Source organism: Homalodisca vitripennis, chromosome 7 (assembly GCF_021130785.1).
Source record: "Homalodisca vitripennis isolate AUS2020 chromosome 7, UT_GWSS_2.1, whole genome shotgun sequence".
In the NCBI taxonomy this organism is placed as follows: Eukaryota; Metazoa; Arthropoda; class Insecta; order Hemiptera; family Cicadellidae; genus Homalodisca; species Homalodisca vitripennis.
In genome coordinates this window covers 125,033,468-125,055,535 of record NC_060213.1, presented here as the reverse complement: position 1 = coordinate 125,055,535, position 22,068 = coordinate 125,033,468, and the positions used below count along the sequence as shown (strand labels likewise).

Sequence of the window (22,068 nt, the reverse complement as noted above, 5' to 3'; positions counted from 1 at the left end):
TTTGGAAGGAAATATGAGATTATTAATAAATTGCTTGTGTCTCATAAAATCAAAGGTAAACAAATTTTTGTGTCCTCATGATTTAATTGTTGTTAAAAAATAGTTTTCTGAACTGGATGGTTTTTTTCTATTTGTTTTATTCTTCCATTTATTGAGGTTTCTAAATCTTTTCAAGTACATGAGACTTCTAAGAAGGATCTGTCTAAATTAAAGGCAGGGTTGGTGTTATCACCAGTGCAGTGCGACGTAGTCTCTGGATATTTAATTCATTTTCAAACAGAAAACATGACACTTTATTTCGATCGGCAGCTTGTGGTTTTGGGTTTATTAAGAAATCGTGGGACCAAATTAAAATCATCATCGTCAAACTACAAGTAAAAAATCCTGTGTAAATGAGATCAAGACTAATGGGACTTCAAACTGTATGGGATGTTAGAGTTTTGAAATTTTCAAAGAACAATCAAATAAAAACTTGTTTTTGTCGTAGGTTCTAAAACTATTAGCCCTCTATTTTATTTCAATTAAATCTATGAATATTCATTTTTTATAACAACAAAGAAAAATAAAATTATGTCTTACTCAGTCAAATGACTTCTGTGCCGTAGGGGATGCTTGATTATAATGATGTGGTCTTGATGATGGATCGAGAAATGATGATAACATCCTCGCGTAAGAGGCTTATCTAAGATTTTAATTGAGTACTATTAAATTTATTATTTTAAACTTATGGTAATAACATTATTTTATAACCAGCACCATCATATGTATTGATAGAGAAATTTAGTAAAACCCTCAGTTATCTTTTTTAATAAACCCATCGTAAGAATAGGCTTATAATACATGTTTAATCGCTTAATTTGTAATCTATTTTTTATAAGGATAAAATAATCAGTGTAACTTTAAGTAATAGTTTTCAAGGACCTCAGTAATCAAAACCCATTGTGAGTAATTTGTTTGCCAATTATTGTTTGCACTGATAAAAGAATTGAAATTTAGCATAGAATCTATGAAAAGATAAACAAAACTATAATCCGTAAAAACCACTAAGAGAATATACTATGCATTGCGTTTACCGGTATCAACCTCTTTAAAACCTACTCAAACACCAACTCACAAAAACTTCAGCTATATAGCATTTACCGCAAATTAAATGTATTACATTTGAATGAACCCAACATAAACTATAACTTTAAAAACTATTAAATTTATTTTCTAAAAACTGTTAATAAAAGAATATGATAATTTTGTACTATTACATATTAAAAATATTAGCCTTAATGGAGAGCGATAGTAATAATTATTTATTTTGGTCATTATATACTCGCTATACGTGTTAGTAAGATTTTTAAAATGAAGATATTTTATTCAAATTTAATAGGTACCAGCTAAAAGTTATTTTGGACAGTCTTGATGACATTATTTTTTTTCAAATATTTTTCCGTTTTAGGCTACAGATTTATAAAAGAAAAATATAGTGAATGGACAGATTAAAAAAAACACTCGCTTTTGTCCGAATTTGAACCCAGAGATCTCCAACTTTCTAACGAGAGAATATACCTTTTACAACATTTGAGGGTCTTTTTGAAGGAAGTTATTTCAATCAGCATACGCGGTTTTCTCGGAATTACGGTGGTATTTAGTTCGCATTAATACCGCAATATTAGCAGAATTTAAAGATCTGTTTCCCTTTGGGATATTGCCCCGTTCTCATTTCTGTTGTGTAGTCACATCCGATTCTTTCCATCAATTATTTTGTAGCTATGGTGAGTAAGGTATTGACTCAATGTGCAGATTGAAGTGTCGCTTCGTTCACCTTCCTCTTAGTGCAGCGCCTGGAATCTGACTAGTTTCAAACTTGATAATCCTGGAATCTTGATGAAGATATTGTCTCTTCAGGTGAACAATTAATGAGTGCACTACGATTTTTTTCTGACACGATGCTCTATGCACGGTGGAGAAACCGTCGCTTTTTCTAACATAAACGTAGCTACGAATTCATATAGATTACACATATATTTTGTAGTCTTAGATGTCTCTGAGAAGTCGAAAAACGTAAGGCTGTTGATCTTCTCGTGCTGTCATTTTTGTATCTCTTCAGCCTAAGAGGAAAAATCAACACTCACAATTTTCTTGTGTTGACACTTTTCTGTCACGCATGTTGGAAATTATGAAATTAACACGTTGATCGGCAGGACCAATACCTTAAAAAATGCTTTGAGCAAAGGATATCTTAAATGATGATGTAAATTAATACGCAATAGCGAAATCTAATTTCAAACCACATTAATTAATTCTTGCATCTCCGCTACCTCAGTGTAGCGGGTCTACAGCGGTTATCCGGCAAGATAACAGATCAGAGCAACGTCGAGCGTGGGCTGCTGCTGGGTATGGGTGGCCGCTGGCCTTGTGAGCGATCCTGTCCTCTGCAAAGCAGCCGCCTCCTGTCCAGCCGTTGGTGGTGGTTCGGAAGTCTCCTTTGAAACCGATTAGCGTCCCTAGGTTCCAAGTGTTAGAAAGGACTTCTTAGCCCTAAATTCGCCTGGTAGACATATTTTACTTTATCTTTACTGTTTGTTACCCGAGACCCTGGATTGCTTGCCTGCTTACTGGGCGAGGCGGGATACATGCTAGTGCGTTACTGATTACACCTTAAAACCCATTATTTTGTCCAACAATTATTTTGCGTTGTATCTTTTCTCTGTGCTACCATGTGTTTCAAAGAATGTCAGAAATAAAGTATGTTATTGGGAGAATTAGTATCTGCCAATCTGTTTGATCCTCTGAGTCAGGCGATTGATTCTTGGAGATACTACAAATTCCATTCTATTGGACAGCAATAAGTCGGCACCAGGGTCTTATTTATTACATATGAAAATCAGTCAGTAGCCCTAATAGCCTTAGTAATTAATCATGGCTATGTAAAAACAATTACAAAATAAATATAACTTTTCGTTTTTACACATTTTATAGTGTAGCTTCATATTTAAATCGCAGTAATCAGCGATTGAGGGAATTGAGGTGCATCACCCCCCTTTGCAGGATGGTTCGCCATGGTCACTCAAGGGCTCACAACTGAAGCTGTTATTTTCAACATCAAGGGCCTTGTTGGGGGCTGAATAATTCCACATATACCGTGCATTGGGGTTGATGGAGTGCTATTGGTTCACATGATTATTACACAAACAAGACCCCTCCCACGCCGCGACCCACTCACCTGAGCACTAGTAGTCTGCGTATCAAGTACGCAATTGTGCAGCTCAATAAATACAAAATACACAGCATCGAATCGAAGAATCAAGTATTTTTAAATCGTTAGAATTTGTTGTTTTCAGTTTCTCATTTACGGTTACTAGCAGCTACCCGCGGCTTCACACTCTACAACGTTCGTAGGCTCTCCTGTGCGTTTAATAAAGCACTTTGGGTCGATTTATGATATTATAAACCAATCCCAAATTACCAAGAAGAAAATACCAATCGCCAATAGTTCGATTTTGCTTGTTGTCCCTCGGAATCAAGGTCTATTTAGGGTGCCAGGATTATAATGTTAATGATAATCAAAAATTAATACATAATTTTTGTGTGAAGATGATCTTGTTACAACATTAATGTGACCCCAAATACGGAATTATCGTTTTTGTATTTATCAGCAGAAAAATTGGATTTTAGTTTCTTCTAAAAACATGGAAACATTCCGCCAAAATTGTAAATTACTATGAAGTTTCGACAAATTTCCGACCTTTTTTACTACCATTCTATTTACATTAAATTTTGATTTAGTATGAATAACCTTTAATGGGTCTGACACTCCTGACAATTATGAATTAAAAACGATGTTTAAGGGGAAATGGGAAGGGAAGTTCCCATATTTGTTTTTTTTTAAAGAAAGAACGACATTCCATTGACTTTTTAATAAATGCTTGAGACTAGCAAAGGTCATAAATATCTGTTTCAATAACCTAAGTTTCAATAAATATGATACATCGTTTTATTTTTCGTCATTTAAGTCTCAGTTATATCGAGTTTCTTATTGTTTTAAAACTCGATATGATCAAAATTTCGGTAGCAAAACATATCAACTACTTTCAGGTGTAAATTATGCATACACAGGTCTGAGAAGCCTACTTCAGTCAAAGACAAACTAAGATCGGGGTCTATAACAGCCTTTAAAATTTTATAGCAAATGTTTGCAAGTAACTTTGTCTTTGATATTCTGCATTTTTTTTTTTTTTTTTTTTTTAAACCCCAGGGTTAAACTAATTTACAAATATGTTGATGCTGGCCATAAAACCACGTTACACAGAATATTTAATTACTTTTAACAGGCTCTTTCACTCAACTTTATATAAAACATATGTTTTATTTTATTATCTGACTTGTATTCGTGAACTTTTACGTTATTTTAGTAGTTATTCTGCTATTCGGTGCGGAGACCTAATTCCAACAAATCAGGATCATTATAATCGCAGTTCAGCCTTTCTTGAGTTAATTAAATGGTGTAACTAAAGACTTTGTTTTATGTATATTGATTATGTATATTTTTGGAAGGATAACAAGATTATCGGTTTCAAAAATTCGAGATGTCTGCTCTTTAATGAAACTCCCTTCCCAACCTTCGCCATCATGTTTCTTTTGTTTCACATGACGAGCTCAAGGGTTTGATTCGATGTGAATGTTGAATTTAGCTCTGCAGTTCACCTTCCTCCTAGTTTAACAGTCTGGATATAAAGTAAAATAAGATGTCTTATCTTACCAGGCGAAATCAGGGGTAAGGAAGCCCTTTCTAACACCTGGGGACCAACGGCTTAAAGGTGACTCCGAACCACGCAATGAGGGCCAGGCGGGCTGCTTGCAAGGACAGGGACTCGCTCAGCGGACCACCTCAATCCAAGCAGCAGCCACGCTCGCGGTTCTTGCATCGGTTATCTTGCGATAATCCGCCTTACGCTGCTACACTGGCCATTGGCAATTAAAGGGTAATCTGTGAATCATGGATTCATGTTACGGTCTGAAGAGATTAAAATGTGTCTGTCTGATGTCGAAACGATGATTAAAGAGTTCATTATTAGATTCTTCGTTCGATTACTTTTTTGTGTCTCTTCAGCGAACATGACTCCAGATTCCAGGCAGTCAAGTGCTGTCGACAGCGTCAGATTCCAAATGCTGCCCTAAGAAGAAGGTGAACTGGAACTAAACTAAACATTCCACTTTTTTGTGTATGCGTAACCTGTGCCTATCATCATCACTTTCCAATTCTTCACTATTCATTAATATTATTGTTGCGGTTATCTGATTCTGATATCAAATTATGGATTTCATTGTGGTCTTTGGAGCTTTCTTTAGTTCCAATTTTGAATTTATTTTTTCTTTTCTTCTTTTTTAACAAATTTGGTGCTGCCTTTGGTAAATCTGGAAATGCTTTCTATACTCTTCAACAGGGCCAGCAAACAAAACTTGTGAATGGCGATTGTTGCCATCGCTTGTGTGGTCATTGGTATTTTTATCTGAAAAAAAAAACAAATACTTTAAAAATGACACATTTTACATTTAAAATTCTCAACTTAGGTCAATTATAATTGCTGGTAGAAAAACTACTGCTTCACATTGCTATTATCATTTTTGTTTAATTAAAACATAAGGATTTAATTTTGTACATTTCATCCAAATTGTATCATCTTCAAAAAAAGTATTTATGTCACACAATTCATGTACTTGTTTTCTTAAAAATTACTGCATTTATAAACACCATAAACAAAAGTGATATTGAGATTAACACATTCGCTTAGTGCAGCGTCTGAAATCTGACACTGTCAAGAGACTTTCGGTATATGGAGTCCACATCTTTAGAGATACAAAAAGTCAGCAAAAAAAGAGGTTCAAACACAAACTCTCTGAATTGTTTCGACATCAGACCCAGACTATAAAAGTGGTCTATCTGATTACCCAACACCCATCAGAGTTCAGACACTGCACTAGGCGGAAGGTGAAATGAAGCTAAACTCAACAATCGCATTGGAATCAACTGTTCTTCATCCTACGTTATGTGTAAAGGTGATTTATTTTTCAGTTAACAACGAATGATATCAGGTAGTTTAAACACAGTTATTAACCCTTGAACTAGCAAATAATCTTGCATGCTACTAGAATCATACTTTGTAACCCCAATTTCTCTGTGAAATCTTCTATATCACTAAACAATTATCTCCTTTATTATTTGGAGAGATAATAGTTTGCCTTAAAGTATATATGGTCTAGCGAAGAATGGTGAGAAAACATTTTCACATAGTTTCCGTTGTGCTTACTAGAGTGCAATGGTTTTTTTTCTCCTTTTTTAATGTTTCTTTTTCAGTTATGATTTCTCACCGATTCACTCTAGCTTGTCTTCGGTTTCTGAACAGTAAGATGGCAAATGAAAATCAGCTGATTCTATTTCATTGTGTGTTTACATTTGTCTTATTTTGTATAAACTAATTTTAAACATACTTGGTGGATGTTATATTTATGGTATGCAAGTGATTTGGGAATTAAGATTTGTATAATTAGCAAATGTATACAATGACACAAGATAAACTGTTGAATGAATTTACAGCAGAGATTTGTATGAATAAATAAAATGACTATTGTGATGGTGATAACAATAATGATGAAAACAATTGAGACAGACAAAGACTGAGATGGAAACCAGGGGAAAGTGGCACGGATATACCACGAGTGTGATGTTTCATCATACCACTAACAATTTCTAAAAAGTACATATATACAGTTGATTGCATTGTCAGTCAATTTTCTTGTGCCTTTCCTCAGGATGTGTATACAAAAAAGGAATAACAATTATTGACTTGTCTTTATGAGAAGTTTTTATTATGGTTCATATAAAAAATTGTTAAAAATATTAAACAAATTACAATTAAAAAAAGACAGTAATTGCTTTTAAACACATAGCCTGTCTGCTTTAACAAATCATACAGACATTTTCTGGATCATAATTACTGTGAAAAAAATACCAATCAAAGGGCTAAAACTGTCCAAAATGTTTAACATGTATAACTTACGTCAGTAGAAAGCCGGTTGAGATCTTCCGTAGTGGTGAGAGCAAATTTGGCAATTTCATCTTCACTCAACTCCTAGAAACAAAAACAGCAATTGAATTGATATCCAAATTTTACACAACACAAATGTGGAAAGTTTGACAGCTAGGTTTGAGTTCTCCTCTTATTTAGCTAAATTAATAAAATATAAAAAAGATTCAAATAAAAGCCTTTTTATGGTCCTGAAAATTACAAATCACTGACAAAGTCTCGTTACAGCTTTCATTGATAGCCAAGTCAGTTTAAAATAAAGACATTAGCTCTAATGCATACAGAACACAGGCAATGTGGTGTTAGAGAATTTAGAATAAAATGCTTTTCAATTCAAACAAATGGTCCAGTAAATAAAATGGTAAGTAATGGTGGACTATGACAAATATATTTCATTACATCAAAAAGATTTAGTTATTATGGCCTGGATTTTACAAATACCAAAAAGAGTTTACATTGTTCTAGTAGCTGTTAGCTGGTAATTATTCTTATAGACTTTTTTTGAGAATGAACATGTCATAATGTAAAAAAACTCAATTATTTCCAAAAATATCCTGCCATTTAGGCAAGACAAGATCTTTTCAAAATTGTTGCACCAAATTGTTTGGTTTTCAAAGATCTTTAAAATTATGTGCCACATGACCTATCTTGCTATTTGAAATTTTCGAGATTCGAACCTGTGACCCTCATTTTGGGGCACACTCTGTAATTTAAATAGTACAAAAACTATTTTGCGAGGTTCGCCATATGAGATTTGTTAGGGATACATTTTATTATATCACTCTTCGTCATACAGTTCAACCATTGGAGATTGCAGCCACATGGTCTGAAACACCCTTTATATCTAAAATAAGTTTTCTATTTAAAAATACTTACATCAATGCGTTTAACTTTCTTAGTCAACCTCTCTGCTTTCCTCTCATGCTTTGCCTTCAATTGTTCATTTCCTTTAGATTTGCGCAGCATCGCAATTGTTCTTGTCAGTTTGTGTATGACGTGCACTTTTGCTCTCTTCACATCCTTTCTCATACGTATAATCTGTAATAAAATATCAATATCATACACATCACTTACCACCAATATCAAAAATTAATCATCATCTGATACTATTTGCTTATGTTCAGTTTTTTTGCAGTAGTAAGAACAATTACATTTTTGAAACTGTATTGAAAACACTAATTTCATAACTCCATTTGAATACATTTTAATTTACAATGTTATATAAAGTCAGAAGTTGAAACAATTTCAATCCAATGTCTTGAAAATAATAGGTAAGTACTGAAGTAACTATATCAGGCTTAATTATTCAATGATAAGTTAATTATAAAATTTCAAAATTTTAGTTCTAATTAATTTGTCCAGATGGAATTAAAAATGTACAACATTCTGACTCAGGTACATGTCCTATAAAAGTTAACTAGTCTGTATTTAAATTTTTTTTATTTTAACTTTGTTCTATAGTTTCTTTTTAATGTTTACATTAATCAAATATTTTATCCTCTACATTTAACATTAAGTAGCCTAGACAAGTTGTTTAAAGACTGATTGCACATACCTATTTCATCACATTGAACTGTATTATTATACAACATTATAAACTTTAAAAATAGGAGAAATTATGTTTTTCTTTATAGACAGAGCAGTATTTAAAAAGGCCTTTACACAATTCCAGATTTATACTCATACATGTAAAAAAAATAATCAAGTAAATATGGAAGAGTAAAATTACGTACTTGGTTGTTCAGAGATATCTTATTCAATTTCTTAGGCACCAACTGATCCACAAAGCTGTCAGCTGTTTCACTCTTCACCCGTGCCAAAAACGTGGAGAGTGGCTTGTGTGAAGCTACTCGAGCCTTCATCCGCTGCTCCTGCGGTGCTCTCCGCTAGTGACAAACAAAAACAACATTTTTATGTTTTAACCACAAAACTTTGGACCCTATGTAAAATGCAATCCAAACAATCAACAAATTGAAACTGTAAGTTAATTTTTTGGTAAAAGAATATAAATGTTCGCACAAGTACACATTTATATACAGAAAGAAAAAATGGTACTTTGGTAATATCTGGAGGTCATTTTTTCGAACGGTTTTTCTTACCTGTAACCTAAAAAATTTTACATTATTGTAAAGAACAGACACTATCTGACTTACTGTGGAAATTAAATGTTATTATGATGATCGGTTCTTGTTTTCTGCTTCCCAAAATGAAGAGATGTCGGCGAGAAGTAGGCCACTCTATCCCCATCTACTTCATGTTATTACGTATTGTTGAAAGTAGGTTTAGATTAAGTCCAATATTTCCGATATCAGATCATGTTAACAATCTGCCACATGATCTGAGGTTGGGAAAGTACCGATCGGAAATGCTCCTGGCTATCAATGCGAGCTTCGGTAGCGCCATTCCGCACTTCTGGCAAAAAAAAAGAAAAACGTCCCTCAAGATAGTACCTAAATTCAAGCTCAGGTAAACTTGATATAAATGTAAATATCTACTTTTTACATTTATAATACGAAAGAATGTATAGCCTATTTCTCACTATTCGAAACTCACCTGAGGTATGGAATAGCTGTATGTGGAGGAACATCAGCAACAAATCTGCAAAGAATACTTATCTTACAAAAGAAGGCCAGAAGGATTCTAGCTGGACTTGGAAGGATGGAAAGTAGTAGAGAAACGTTTTAAGAACCTGGGCATTCTCACAGTTGTTGCAATCTACATCCAAGAGCTAATACTGCATACGGATGCAGCAGAAACTACCCAGAAACAGAGATATACACCAACACCACACAAGGCAATTTGAGGAGGTAACATTCAAAAGCTCACATGTCCAAAATTGAAAAAAATCGAGCTGAGCACTGATTATAAACTGTTAGTGAATGTCTTTATGACTACACATCTTTTCCAGTCAAAAGCTCACACAATCTATTTTAAATCAATATATAAATATCACTTTCCAAGCAAAACCTCACTTATTTTATTGACAGTTCCAAGCAAAACCTCACATGTACCAAGAGCCAATAGGAGCACGCCTTGCAGGTCACGTGACCTGTCAAAGACGTGTCAGCTGTTTTTTATAGCTGTCCATCAGTTTGAGGTTATGCACTGTAGATTTTTGCATTTACAATAGTAGTCATAGTGTTTCCATGTGAAAATATGGAAAATATTACCTGTGAAAGTGGTGTATTAGTTAAAAATACGTCTCAAGGAAGTAGGAAGAAGTTTAAGAAACCTACAAAGCGTGAAATTGCTAAGAATTTAAGACATTCTGCTCCATCTGGTTGCAATGTTTTTACCCCGTGTAAACATAATACTAAGGTATTTCAGTGCTGTAAAGTGCGCCCTCAGGATGCATTGAACTATCGAAAAAACCTGTACTGTTCTTCTAACAAACAACTACAAGATCAAAAAGTAAGTAGACTTATTTCACATTCTGGAGTAAAGCGTCAGAGATCCGCTCACAACTAATTGCCTAGGCCTAGGCCTACCTAAAAAAAGTAAATCTCACAGCTTTTCGGCTCATTACGTGTTTCCTGTGGCTAATGGAAGTAATATCACAGTCTGCAAATCATTTTTTTCTGCACTTAACTAAATTCAAATCAGACAGGGTTAGGCAAATTTTGAAGAAACTTCGTCTTGGCAAGGACTTTGTAGAAAACCGAGGTGGGGATCGAGTATCATGAGAAGCAAGGACTTTTTGTCCAAAAGACTATTCACAAAAAACGCGCTAAAAGCATTTTATGAACTCTTGAAAGAAGTTAAAGGCAATGAAAGTAACATTATGTTTTGACATGCAACAGGTTCAGAGTCTTCCACGAACACCTGTACAACAAGCATTCTATGCAAGGCAGCTGAGCCTATACAATGTTTGTATTACGGATGTGAATACAAAGAAGCCTGAATTTTTTATGTGGTCTGAAGAGCAGGCGGGACGTGGATCTACAGAAGTTGGGTCTGCTCTGATAAATTTTTGAGCTCCTACAAATTCGATGAATCTATCACCCATCTTAGACTTTTCTGTGATGGGTGCACGGGCCAAAATAAGAATAACCATATTTTGCATTGTTTGATGTACTTTTTGGCTAAAACGGAAGGGAACTTGGAGACAATTTCAATTACTTTTCCTGTCCGTGGACATTCTTTTTTACCCGCAGACAGAGTGTTTGGCAGAGTAGAAAGAATATTGAAGAAAAAAACCAACAATAATAAATAAAGAGGAATATTTGGAAGAGTATAGGAAAGTGGGTCCTGTCAAAGTTCTAGGCACTGACTGGAATCTAAAGGATTTGAAGAGTTTGGGGGGGGGAAAGAAGGTTTTCTCAAACCATTAGCTATGATCAGTGAAAAAAAGAGAATATTTATGACAAAGAAAGTATCCTCTAAAGGCACCATCTCAGTGAGGGTAAAAGCCAACGAATATTTTAGGTTCGAGGATGAAAACCTTAAACAGTTAACCCTACTAAAAAAGGGAATGAATTGGGCAACTATTTTAAAGGCTCCGCTTCGAGAAGTGCCTTTGATTTCACCCTATTACCAATGCAAAGAAAAAGGATGTTGATGGCCTATTGAAAATCCTGTTTGGTGAACATTGGGGTAGGGATGAAAGCCTCTCCTGGTACAATGATATAATACACGGAGAAAATACACCAACCATTGAGGAAGAGATCGAGGTGCCCCAGTGTGACTGCCTAGAAGACGATTGTGCGCTTCACATTTAGTGTAAAGACTTATTAAAACACAATGAGAGATTTTCATTTCACTTTATACATGATTTTTAATTCCTAGAATATAAATTCAACTCTTTAATATTCTTTAAGTAATTTATCTTTTTGGTATTTTAACTTTGTGGTGTTAAATAATATAATATTGTAATCTGTATATAATGTTCTTATTAACCTTTACCTAGACATAAATTTGTGCTTACTTAAGTTTAATTTATCATTCAATTACTGCAAATGAATCCAGTCAAAACAACACAAAATGAACCTCAGTTCTGAACAAAAGCTCACATGTCCCAAAGATTCAAACAAAACCTCACATGTCCAAAATTTAAACCTAAATATTTAGTGAACCTAGCACATTTTAGGCTCGAAAGCTTTAGAAAATGTGTTTTGGGGACAAGGAAAAGGTGTAGGGCAGCTTATTTTTTGTTTCAATTAACAAGGTTCCTGGAGAAGAGTTTTTCTCTTTTCGTGTAAATTTTGATTTGATGGACATGTGAGGTTTTGAATGTTACCTCCTCATTTGGTCTCTACAACCTTCCAAACCACCATCTTCAATTGTATGAAAGAAAGCAGTCATACAATGGGAGGAAACTTTACAACCATCTACCACCAGAGCTGCAATTGAAGAAGGGGAAACCCTTGAAATTGGCACTGCAGGAATGGCTAAGGACCCACCCATTCTACACACTAGAGGAATACATGCAGAGAACAATATAACCATTACCTTTCATATTTTCTTACTTTATTTGTCATTTCAAATAACAACAAATTGTAAAATTGACTCCATTTGTAATATCTAAGATTATAAATAAAGATTATTCTGATTCTAATATAAGTAGTAGATAGGAACAGAGTGGCCTCATTTTCGCCGACATCACTTCCTTTCGGAAGACAGAACACTTAGAACCAATTGTCCCAATAACATATGATTTTCACAGTAAGTCAATTAAAGTCTGTTCTTTATTATAATGTAATAATTTTCTCTGTGGCGGTGGAGGTAATCCACCACTTATCTGACTTCACTCCCTGTGATGAGAGATGTTACTTTTCCCTAACGATGAGAAAGCTATGACTATATTGAGATTTAAGTCTCTTTACATTGAAATATCAGGGGTTGAAGTTACAAAAAGACTTGTTAAAAATAACTTCAAGCACTTGCAAGATAAAAAATATTCATGAAGCGATAGATGTTTTGGTTTTAAAATTACATTTGTGTATTACAATACTTACATTTGATGCAATCGCCATTAAATTTTTATCTGTTGATAAAGCAAAACTGATTATTTCATCTTCTGACAATGTCTGTAACAAATAAAAGAGCAAATCAAATACATTTTCAGTAAAGTTTATTTCAAAAATAGAAGAGTGAGTACAAAGTAATATTACATTATTATAGCTTAAAGGTGCCAGACTGAAGATCAGATTTATTCACACTTATTTAAAAAATTGTATATATTCTCTTTTTAAATTAATAGGATCATATTGTAAGATGCATTATGTAGATGAGATTTACTTGTGGCACAATACAATTTTATTATAAGAAGCCCACACTGTTAATGCAATGCAGTGTCTCAATCTCAACAGTCAAATTTCAAGAATAGACTCTTCATAGGTTTATTTTTTGTTCCCTTAGGACAAGAAGCTTATAAATTGCACTTAGTCCTGTTAGAACCTTTGTGCTGCTTCCGGAGTGGCAAGATATTCAGGATGGGTAAGGTTAGGGAGTAGGGGCCGTCTCCTATCGAGATCCATGAGGAAGAATTAGGGCACTACATCTCAAAGTCATGTCTCCTCGTAAGAAGGGGAGGCCAGCTCTGAACCAGTCTCTCCAGTCAAAGTAGGCAGGGTGTGGCACACCCTTGTTGAGGCTAGCAAGAACCTCTGAGGTTAGGTAATAAACCCCACCAACTCCAACAGTCATCTCCCACAGTAGACTAGACCCATCGAATTGCCCATGAACCCCAGAATCTCGACATTTGCGGTTAGTGACATGCCGTTCCTGGACATCCATTTAAGGTTGCCCAGATTTAAGTGACACATCGGTTTTTGCTGGGCCCAGTGGTGGGTTCAATTGGAAGGTATAAACCAGCCAGAAGTGATCCCTGTTGGGTTCTCTTCGTAGGTTACAACAACATAGGTCTGGAAGTGCAAATTTACAGAATTAACCAACTAATTAAGTATTACAGATTTCAATCTGTAACAGCTACTGGTTACACTCGTGTGTTGGAGGAAATATTCAAAGTGATCTCACTCAATACTGGCCTACGCTCACTGTCTCATTGAGTTACACAGATGATCAAAATGTCCAATATAGTGCATACTGCCTGACAAGGCTGTCTCAATAGAAGCGTAGAGAGATCATTCATCATGCAGAGGAGTCACATACACAAGTTACTTAATGTATCCCCACAAGGAGTTGAAGTTAAAACTGATAAGATATAACTGATTTATTCTTATTAGCTTACAACGTAGACTAAATCTCACATGAAATCAGTAACACTATTCACTATTCACTGAACGATAGCAAATGTCCGGAAAAATCCTGTTTCCTTCACAATCCTTCTATCGGCAAAAATAACCTTCAAACAAAGAAATCTCACACCTTAGTTTACAATAGTTAAGTAATCTAAATATCATAGTGTAAATTTTTTTAATAAGTATTATTTCATCATACGCGGTTAGTCTGAAAAGTATACGACCTATGTTTATATCTTCGTGCCATGCGTGTGTTTGTTTACATATCACTTATTTTTTCTGTTTGCCGCATTTGTGTACTGTTGAAAATGACAGAAAGAACTGATTCAACGAATTTGCATCAAGTTTTCCTTCAGTCTAGGCTAGACTTGTATAGAGACAATTGAAGTGACACAGAAGGCCTTTGGGGTTGAAAGTATGGGCACAACACAGGTAAAAGAATGGTACAGGCAATTTACAAATGGCCGCACATCTGTTGACAGTGACCCTTGTTTCTGGCCGACCTTCACTGACAACACCAGAAAACATCGAGCGTGTGCTACTTGCAATTGGAGGTGATCGTCGATTGACTGTTCATGAACTAGAAAATGATCTCAGAATACCAAAAACGATTGTTAAAGAAATTTTTAAAAAGATTCTGGGAATATTTCGGGTGTGTAAGAAATTTGTTCTAAAATCACTCATGACCGAACAGAAAAACCTTCGCTGTGAAATCACTCTGGACAATTTGAAAATGGTCAGTGATGATGAAAAAGTCCTTAAGAAGATTATTACTGGTGATGAGTCATGGGTTTATGGTTATAATCAAAACTTGATGCAATTTCTTAGATTAGTTCTTTCTGTCATTTTCAACAAGTACACAAATGTGACAAACAGAAAAAAACACATGATGTAAACACACATTGTGCGCAATCCAAGTTGTTCAGCGAGAAACTACAGCAGGTAGTATCGTGTGTATTCAGGTAGTTCATGAAGGACTACTAGTTAAGCTTATACCCTGCAGAGGCCGCTCAGATACGAAGATATGAACAAATAGGTCGGATACTTTTCGGGGAAACCTCGTAACTGAGATACTACGTTTACAATATTTTTTATTTAACTTTCATCTAAATAATGTTATACTAATCATTTTATTAATTTCTGTAGTTCTACATATTACAATAATAATGTTTTACATTTTCATAAGAAAGGAATTAAATGATAAAACTGTCAGTGTCAAATATAATTATTTCAAGCACTATAAATATTGCCCAAATGGATTTTGTAGATAAACCTCAGTGCATAGGATATGATCTGTTTTAAAAGTATTTTTATTTGCAGAATAAACATAAAATAAGCCTCAAGTATACATCTAGTTTCAACAGAGAGAATATAAACTTGCCTACATATTTTGAGCTTCGTTTCCACCAAATGCACTAGTATTTTAATATACTATAACAGGTAGCGACACTGACACTCGGATAAAAAGCAATTCTGAATTATGTTTACTACGGTATATGCTCCTAATAGAGAAATATAAATTTAATTACTTATTTGGAAAATAAATTGTAGCACTTTTCAGCCACAAAATGATTAGTATTGAATAGTACGCAATAGAGTGGGCCACCGAGCTGAGGGACAGAACGTGATCATAAATCAATTACCTGACGCAGAGAACAGCCATGGCCACCTATAGTGGGCCGGCGATCTGAGAGAGCAATTATATCAAAGGGTTAGTAACACCTTATAATGTACAGAATGTGTATCACCGAAACAAGTAAAACAAAAAACAGCCTAATACCATACGAGGATTATTTCACACTTACTATTTAAATATCATCCATATTTAACTTACCTTTAGTAGTTTTAGCTCATTCAAAATCGTATTTAACTTTTTCTCTGCTCTTAACTTTCCCTCTCCAGATCCAACTTTGCTAACTTCTTCCTTGAACCTTTTTACAGATTTATTCAGACCATTTTCAATCAAAGCTTTAGTTCTTTTTGCTGTCTCTGCCAATGGAGTTAGCTGAAAGAAAAACACATTATTGACACCAATACAACACTAACTCTAATCAACAATTAAAACATTTTTTTTTTTCAAAAACTGATAGTGTATGTTGAAGAATTAGTCTTATATTTTTTTTTTTCATTTTCAGTAGTGTAAAAAATAACTTTAACCTCGAATTAATATAGTAACACTAATGGATGTGCATTTGTAACAGATGTTAAAACAATAAATCACTCTCCATATAAAGAATTAGTGCATGCATATTCTAATTCAGACTTATTGTTAAATTTTCAGGGAATACAATTACAATTACTCCTAACAGATGTATGTATCTTGGAATAAATTGTTATCCAGAAAAAATGTATATGGCTATGTATTTAGTAACAGCAACATTAGAAACATCCTACCCAGCTGTCGGAAGAAAGGTAGATTTAGGTAGATGCAACATCAACCCTTCAGTACCCTTTAATAACAATGACGTCCATTACTCAATTACAGCGTGTTAACTCTTATACAGTTAATTAGTTTTCAAAGTTAATTATGTGTTTGATTGCGGATTACATAAGCAGTTAAAATATTAGGAAATTAATTTATTCGTTTTTAATTGGGCATCGTGTTTTTTTCAGAGTGATAGTAAAGTTCGTTGTGTAATCGTTAAGTGAAGAAAGGTTACTTTTATGTGATCGGAAGTTACCACATGGTATGTAAGTACATTTTTCATAAACATGGTTACATTAGTTTTGCTTCTTAATTAAACTTATGTTCGTTTTTTTACACTATTTATTGATTTGTTAACCCTTTCAACCCCAGCCATTTTTCCATGGACTTGCCAGAAAGCCCATGGCGATAAGGGACCGTAGTGCAGAATTGAGGGAAAATACATCTAGTTTTTCTTATTTTTGAAGATAATTTTTAGGTTTTTGTTTTAAATTGTTCACAAATAAGTGTACTCTTAGATGTAATAGTTAAAAAGTACTTTTACAGAATGATTTGTTTTTTTTAGCGTATTTATACATAAACAAATTTTTATTTTTTTATTTTTTATAGTTTGGACATACATAAAGGGTAGAAAAAAAAATTGTAGCCCCTGAAAAATGAAGCAATTTTGTTGTAAACATATTTCTTACTACACACAAAAATTTTGAAGAACTTTCCTTGATAAATGCAGGAGATATATCCAATTAATTGTATTGCTGCATAAGCACTTCTTCATATATTTCCACATACACGTCAGTAGAAGTATACAGATATGTATACTTGTTTTTGCACTTTTGAAATAATAACAATTGTAAAATAACACAAACTAATTGTAATGGTTTGTAAGACTAAAACTTGTTTAATTTTTCAAAAAAGTAAAAGAAATAATATTTACAATATATACATTTTATATAAACAACTCAATTCATTGTCTTCAAAAATAGCACATTCACCACTAATAATAGGGCACTTTGGGATTATACCGACCACACCAGTATGAAGAACACAAAAATATAAATTTATAGAAACAAACATGATAGAACGAAAAAACAACTCTTTAATTACAAAATTACAAACTTACAAGCATTTCCAGGCATTGTGATCGGTATTTTTGTCGCTGTCATCTTATCTTTCTCAAGAATCCCGATTACGACAGGCCACGCGGCATCACATGATTTGCACGGTACATAATTGCCTTTTCATTACAATTCAATTTATATTTCTGATCAGATCCTCTAGAATTTGATATTTTACTGATAGGTACTATCTCGAGGGATGTTTTTCTTTCTTTGACATCAGCGCGAAGGCATGGCACTCGCATTTTGGGTGGCGGAGTTTGATCAAGAATAAAAACATGTTTTGAGTGTTTTTTCAATAAAGAGTTTAGTTTTAGTTTGATCATGTTTGTTTTTATTGAATTTTTGTGTTTGGAGAAATGTAGAGGTAAAACATGGAAGTACAACAAAGCGACGCACCAGCTGAACGGGCGGCGAGACTCTGCAATCACGTTATCTACTAGACCGCTCGACTTTGACCTCTGTCTGAGGATGGGGAGGGGTTTGCGATAAGACGATTCCTGTTTATATTGACGAAATATTGTTCTACACTAATCTAGTAATCAGTAGAAGCAAAATGTCAAATAACGATTCATGTCTGGGTATGGTCGGTATAATCCCAAAGTACCAATAATAGTGTTTATCAAAGTGTTTTCACTCACTGGTAACTTTTCTCTACGACGTTTACTCATGGTTTTTTACTAATAATACAATAAATCACATGAAAAACAACCGCTTACAATCACGCAAACTAATTGAGATTATAAGTCAGCATACAACAACAATGCAACTGAAGTCGTCTGACAGCTGACATCGACAAATAAACTACGCTCAACGACGACGAAATACGATGCCAATTGAAAGGTTTATTGTTTTTGCGTGTAGCCCGTTTCTTCACCGACTACTATACCGAAACTGATGGCATTTGGACATATTATTAGCCAGCTACATTAAATTCTCGAGACGTCCGGTATATCGGACGTTGGGCATTTTAGCTAGACCACCTCTGTCCGATATATCGGACGCTGGGGCTAAAAGGGTTAAAAGTGCAATTAAATTTATATACATTATTTTCAAATTTCTTTTTTTCCAAACTGGAAACGAGATTCGCGTTATTAACTTACTGCTATTGTCCCACTAAACAATATAAGGTTTTACGATATGAAAATAACAAATAATGAATTTTAGAACATTAAAAGTGGAACCACTTTTCTTGCAAGATAATAGAAAGTTATGGTTAGGTGAATTTACAATATTTGTTTGTTTTTACGAGTTGCATTTCTTATACAGCAATAACTGCCAGAGGCATTCATGATCAGACCATTAAGAATTTGATTTTTTTACTGATAGGTACTACCTCAAGGGATGTTTTTTGTATGTCCCTATAAGTGTGGAGCAGCACATAGCTCGTGCTGATGGCCGGAGGACTTGTGCTGAAATGAACTTTCATTTATACGTCTAAATTAATAAAAACTTCTTTAAACTGGGTTAATATCCTGATTTCAGCATTATTGTTATTTTACATATCCAAAGATTGCGTAACAGCTGACGTCAGCAGCAACCAATAGAAGGTTGAATTATGATCATAACAAGACCATATGACGCCCTTAGAACAATGACATATTACTTTGCATGAGAAAAGTTCCTCTTTTAATATTCTATAACATCGTTATTTGCCATCTCCATCCATTGAAACCTCAAATTATTTTGTTGAAGAGAACGATAGCAATAGGTTAATATCGTGAAATTTGCATTTTGCCAATCCAACCATTAAGTTCACTATTACCCAGCATTTTGATTTTTTACTGATAGGTACTACCTCGAGGGATGTTTATTTTATGTCCCTATCAGTGCGGAGCAGCACTGAAGATCCAGCCATAGCCCGTACTGATGGCCGGAGGACTTGTGCTGAAATGAACTTTCATTTATAGGTCTAAGAATCTATCAGTTCTACAAGAAGGGAATTGAAGACAAGATTTTTATAAATACGTAGAATTTTATTAAATCTGGGGCTATCCCCGGGTAGGGTACGATAAGCGGATCCGGTTTTATATTGAAATTGGCAAACGATATTACTTAATCATAACCATTGATAATATAATCAATCGATACTGATTAATTATTTTGAACAATTAACTTAAATAATCTATATCAAGAGCTGTAAACACTCTCAAATAATACTCATAATGTAATATTTCAATTTTATATAAGTAATAATATATGATTATTAAAAATGGCAGTCAGTTTTAGAAAACTACACGACATTGCTTTGAAAGATGATAAGACATATTTTTCGTGACTTGAACATGTTGGACTCGTACCGAAAAACCCATTATGTGAAATTTGTTGGAAAGAAACAACTGTAACTGTGAGAGAAGCAAATATGGTCAGTAGTCTTCAGTTTTCTTAATTTTGGTTATAATAATTTGTTTGATTACTGTAAATATTAAATTCATATTTTAATTTAAAACATATGATTGTTATTGAGGACTATAGATACTTTTATATTGATTGATAGTCTAGGATTTGAGATGCGAACATTAAGTATCGATGATTACATTCTTCGATATAAAAAAACTGGGTCTGCTTATCGAACCCTACCCCCTTTCCCCTAAAGTGATAAACCAAAAACACTATACCTGCTAAACTAGAAAAATGGCCATGATTAACTTGTGGTAGTGGGTATCATAGGGGCATTATATTACTGTACATTACAATCCACTACTAATACTGTTGAATGCTAAGTACTTAATTTTTAATATTACTTACATATTTTTCATACTTATTAGTTGTGGTACCATCGGTGATTTTTCCTGAACACATGGTAAAATATTAATTATGACATATGCTTACAATAAATTACTAAAACCACGAAAACCTGAAGTATAATTGTTATTTACAAATTCATAACCTAAAAATACTATGAAAATAACATGCTTTCGATTCCAACACTCGATCCGATTGGTGTTGGGCTAACCGACTAGTCGACTACCTGTTTGTTCGAGTAGTGCCTAAAGTCGACTAGTCGGTTGACTTAAATAGTCGTAGTTCAACCACTAGTTACTAGTAATATGAGTTACTTTGCGTTTTCAATGTATTGTAGTGTTTTGCTAGGGCTTACACTTGTTACATCAGCGACTAGTACATTTAGTTGAATGACAGCTAGTTACTTATACATTAAAGTAAACACGTATACTTGTTCATTTGCTAGTATGAAAACTTTCATAAACAGTAGACCATATAAACTAATCAACTAGTTTAAGTCAGTATACATTTAGTAGTTATTTTTTCTTCCAACTAAAGATTATAACCCTTATAATTAAAAGTATGAATTAGATATTTTAAAGAAAATTCCTAAGTTTTGTAACAAGATGCTTGTATTTGTCAAGGTTAATACAACATTACTTTGTACTCATTTTACAGTAGGCCCCATCATTGGTTTGAATTACATTACTTTTATTTCGTATTAGAATGTAAAAAAGTATTTTATTATTTTGGGACAGAGTTACTTATTTCAAGACTAGTAATTAAGTCTGCTTACAAACTTCGAAATTTTCAAACTCAAATGAACTTGCATCTATTGAAAGTAAAGGAATATGACTAGATGGACTATCAAGCAGCTATGTCTTGTATGTCTAAAGACCCTGTTTGAAATGTCATCATCCAAGATGAGTCTGCTATTAAAGCTCATGTGTGGCTGCCCGGAATTTCCTTTGTATCCAACACAATATTTTGCTGCTGTGTATGAAGTAATAGTTAAAAGTTATTTATTGGAGTCAGACGACCGTATATCTGTGGCTATTCTCACGTGATCAATTTCGTCAAGCATGTTTCTAATATTAGAGAAAATTCCATTACATACATTAGATACAAGTTTGTTGGTAGTTGTTTTCCGAGACGGTAATGTATATTGTGGTTGAAGTGCATGTGTATACTCTTTGAAACCTCCATTATCTACAATGGAAATAGGCTGTAGATCTTTGCCTATCATTTTTGCCAGAGCACTATCAGCAGCAAGTTTGTTACGATAGTCAAAGTCTGTATTTTTGTTGTTGTAAGTTTAAGTAGCCACGATCCTTTTTAGGCATATCTGGACAAGGATTTGTTGTGTACGGGTTACGGGGAATCGGAATAAAAGACTGAATTAGTTTACATCATCGACTGTGCTCGGTTAAGGTTGGAGGGTAACAGAGAGCGAGACAAGGGCAGGACACTGGAAGTGGTAGGTGGTGTGATCTGGTGGCGTGATGAGAACAGCCAATGGCATTTATTCA

General features: G+C 34.0%; 1 protein-coding gene across 1 annotated transcript; it reads right to left on the bottom strand.

Annotated features, from left to right (window-relative positions):
- Positions 1-5,339: 5,339 nt before the first annotated feature.
- Positions 5,340-20,720, bottom strand: LOC124366259. The gene is made up of 7 exons (XM_046822655.1): positions 20,564-20,720; positions 16,110-16,280; positions 13,031-13,102; positions 8,810-8,962; positions 7,953-8,114; positions 7,050-7,121; positions 5,340-5,501 (listed from the first exon to the last, which is right to left on the bottom strand). Exons 1-7 carry the CDS (start codon positions 20,615-20,617, stop codon positions 5,355-5,357), a joined length of 831 nt encoding a protein of 276 aa, XP_046678611.1. The 5' UTR covers positions 20,618-20,720; the 3' UTR covers positions 5,340-5,354.
- Positions 20,721-22,068: the final 1,348 nt, after the last annotated feature.

Coding starts and splice junctions, on each gene's coding strand:
- LOC124366259 (XM_046822655.1), bottom strand. CDS start 20,617: ATGTGTTCAGGAAAAATCACCGATGGTACCACAACTAATAAGTATGAA. Junction 16,281..20,563: donor CTAATAAGTATGAAAAATAT/GTAAGTAATATT, acceptor TTTTTCTTTCAG/CTAACTCCATTGGCAGAGAC. Junction 13,103..16,109: donor ATGAGCTAAAACTACTAAAG/GTAAGTTAAATA, acceptor TATTTGTTACAG/ACATTGTCAGAAGATGAAAT.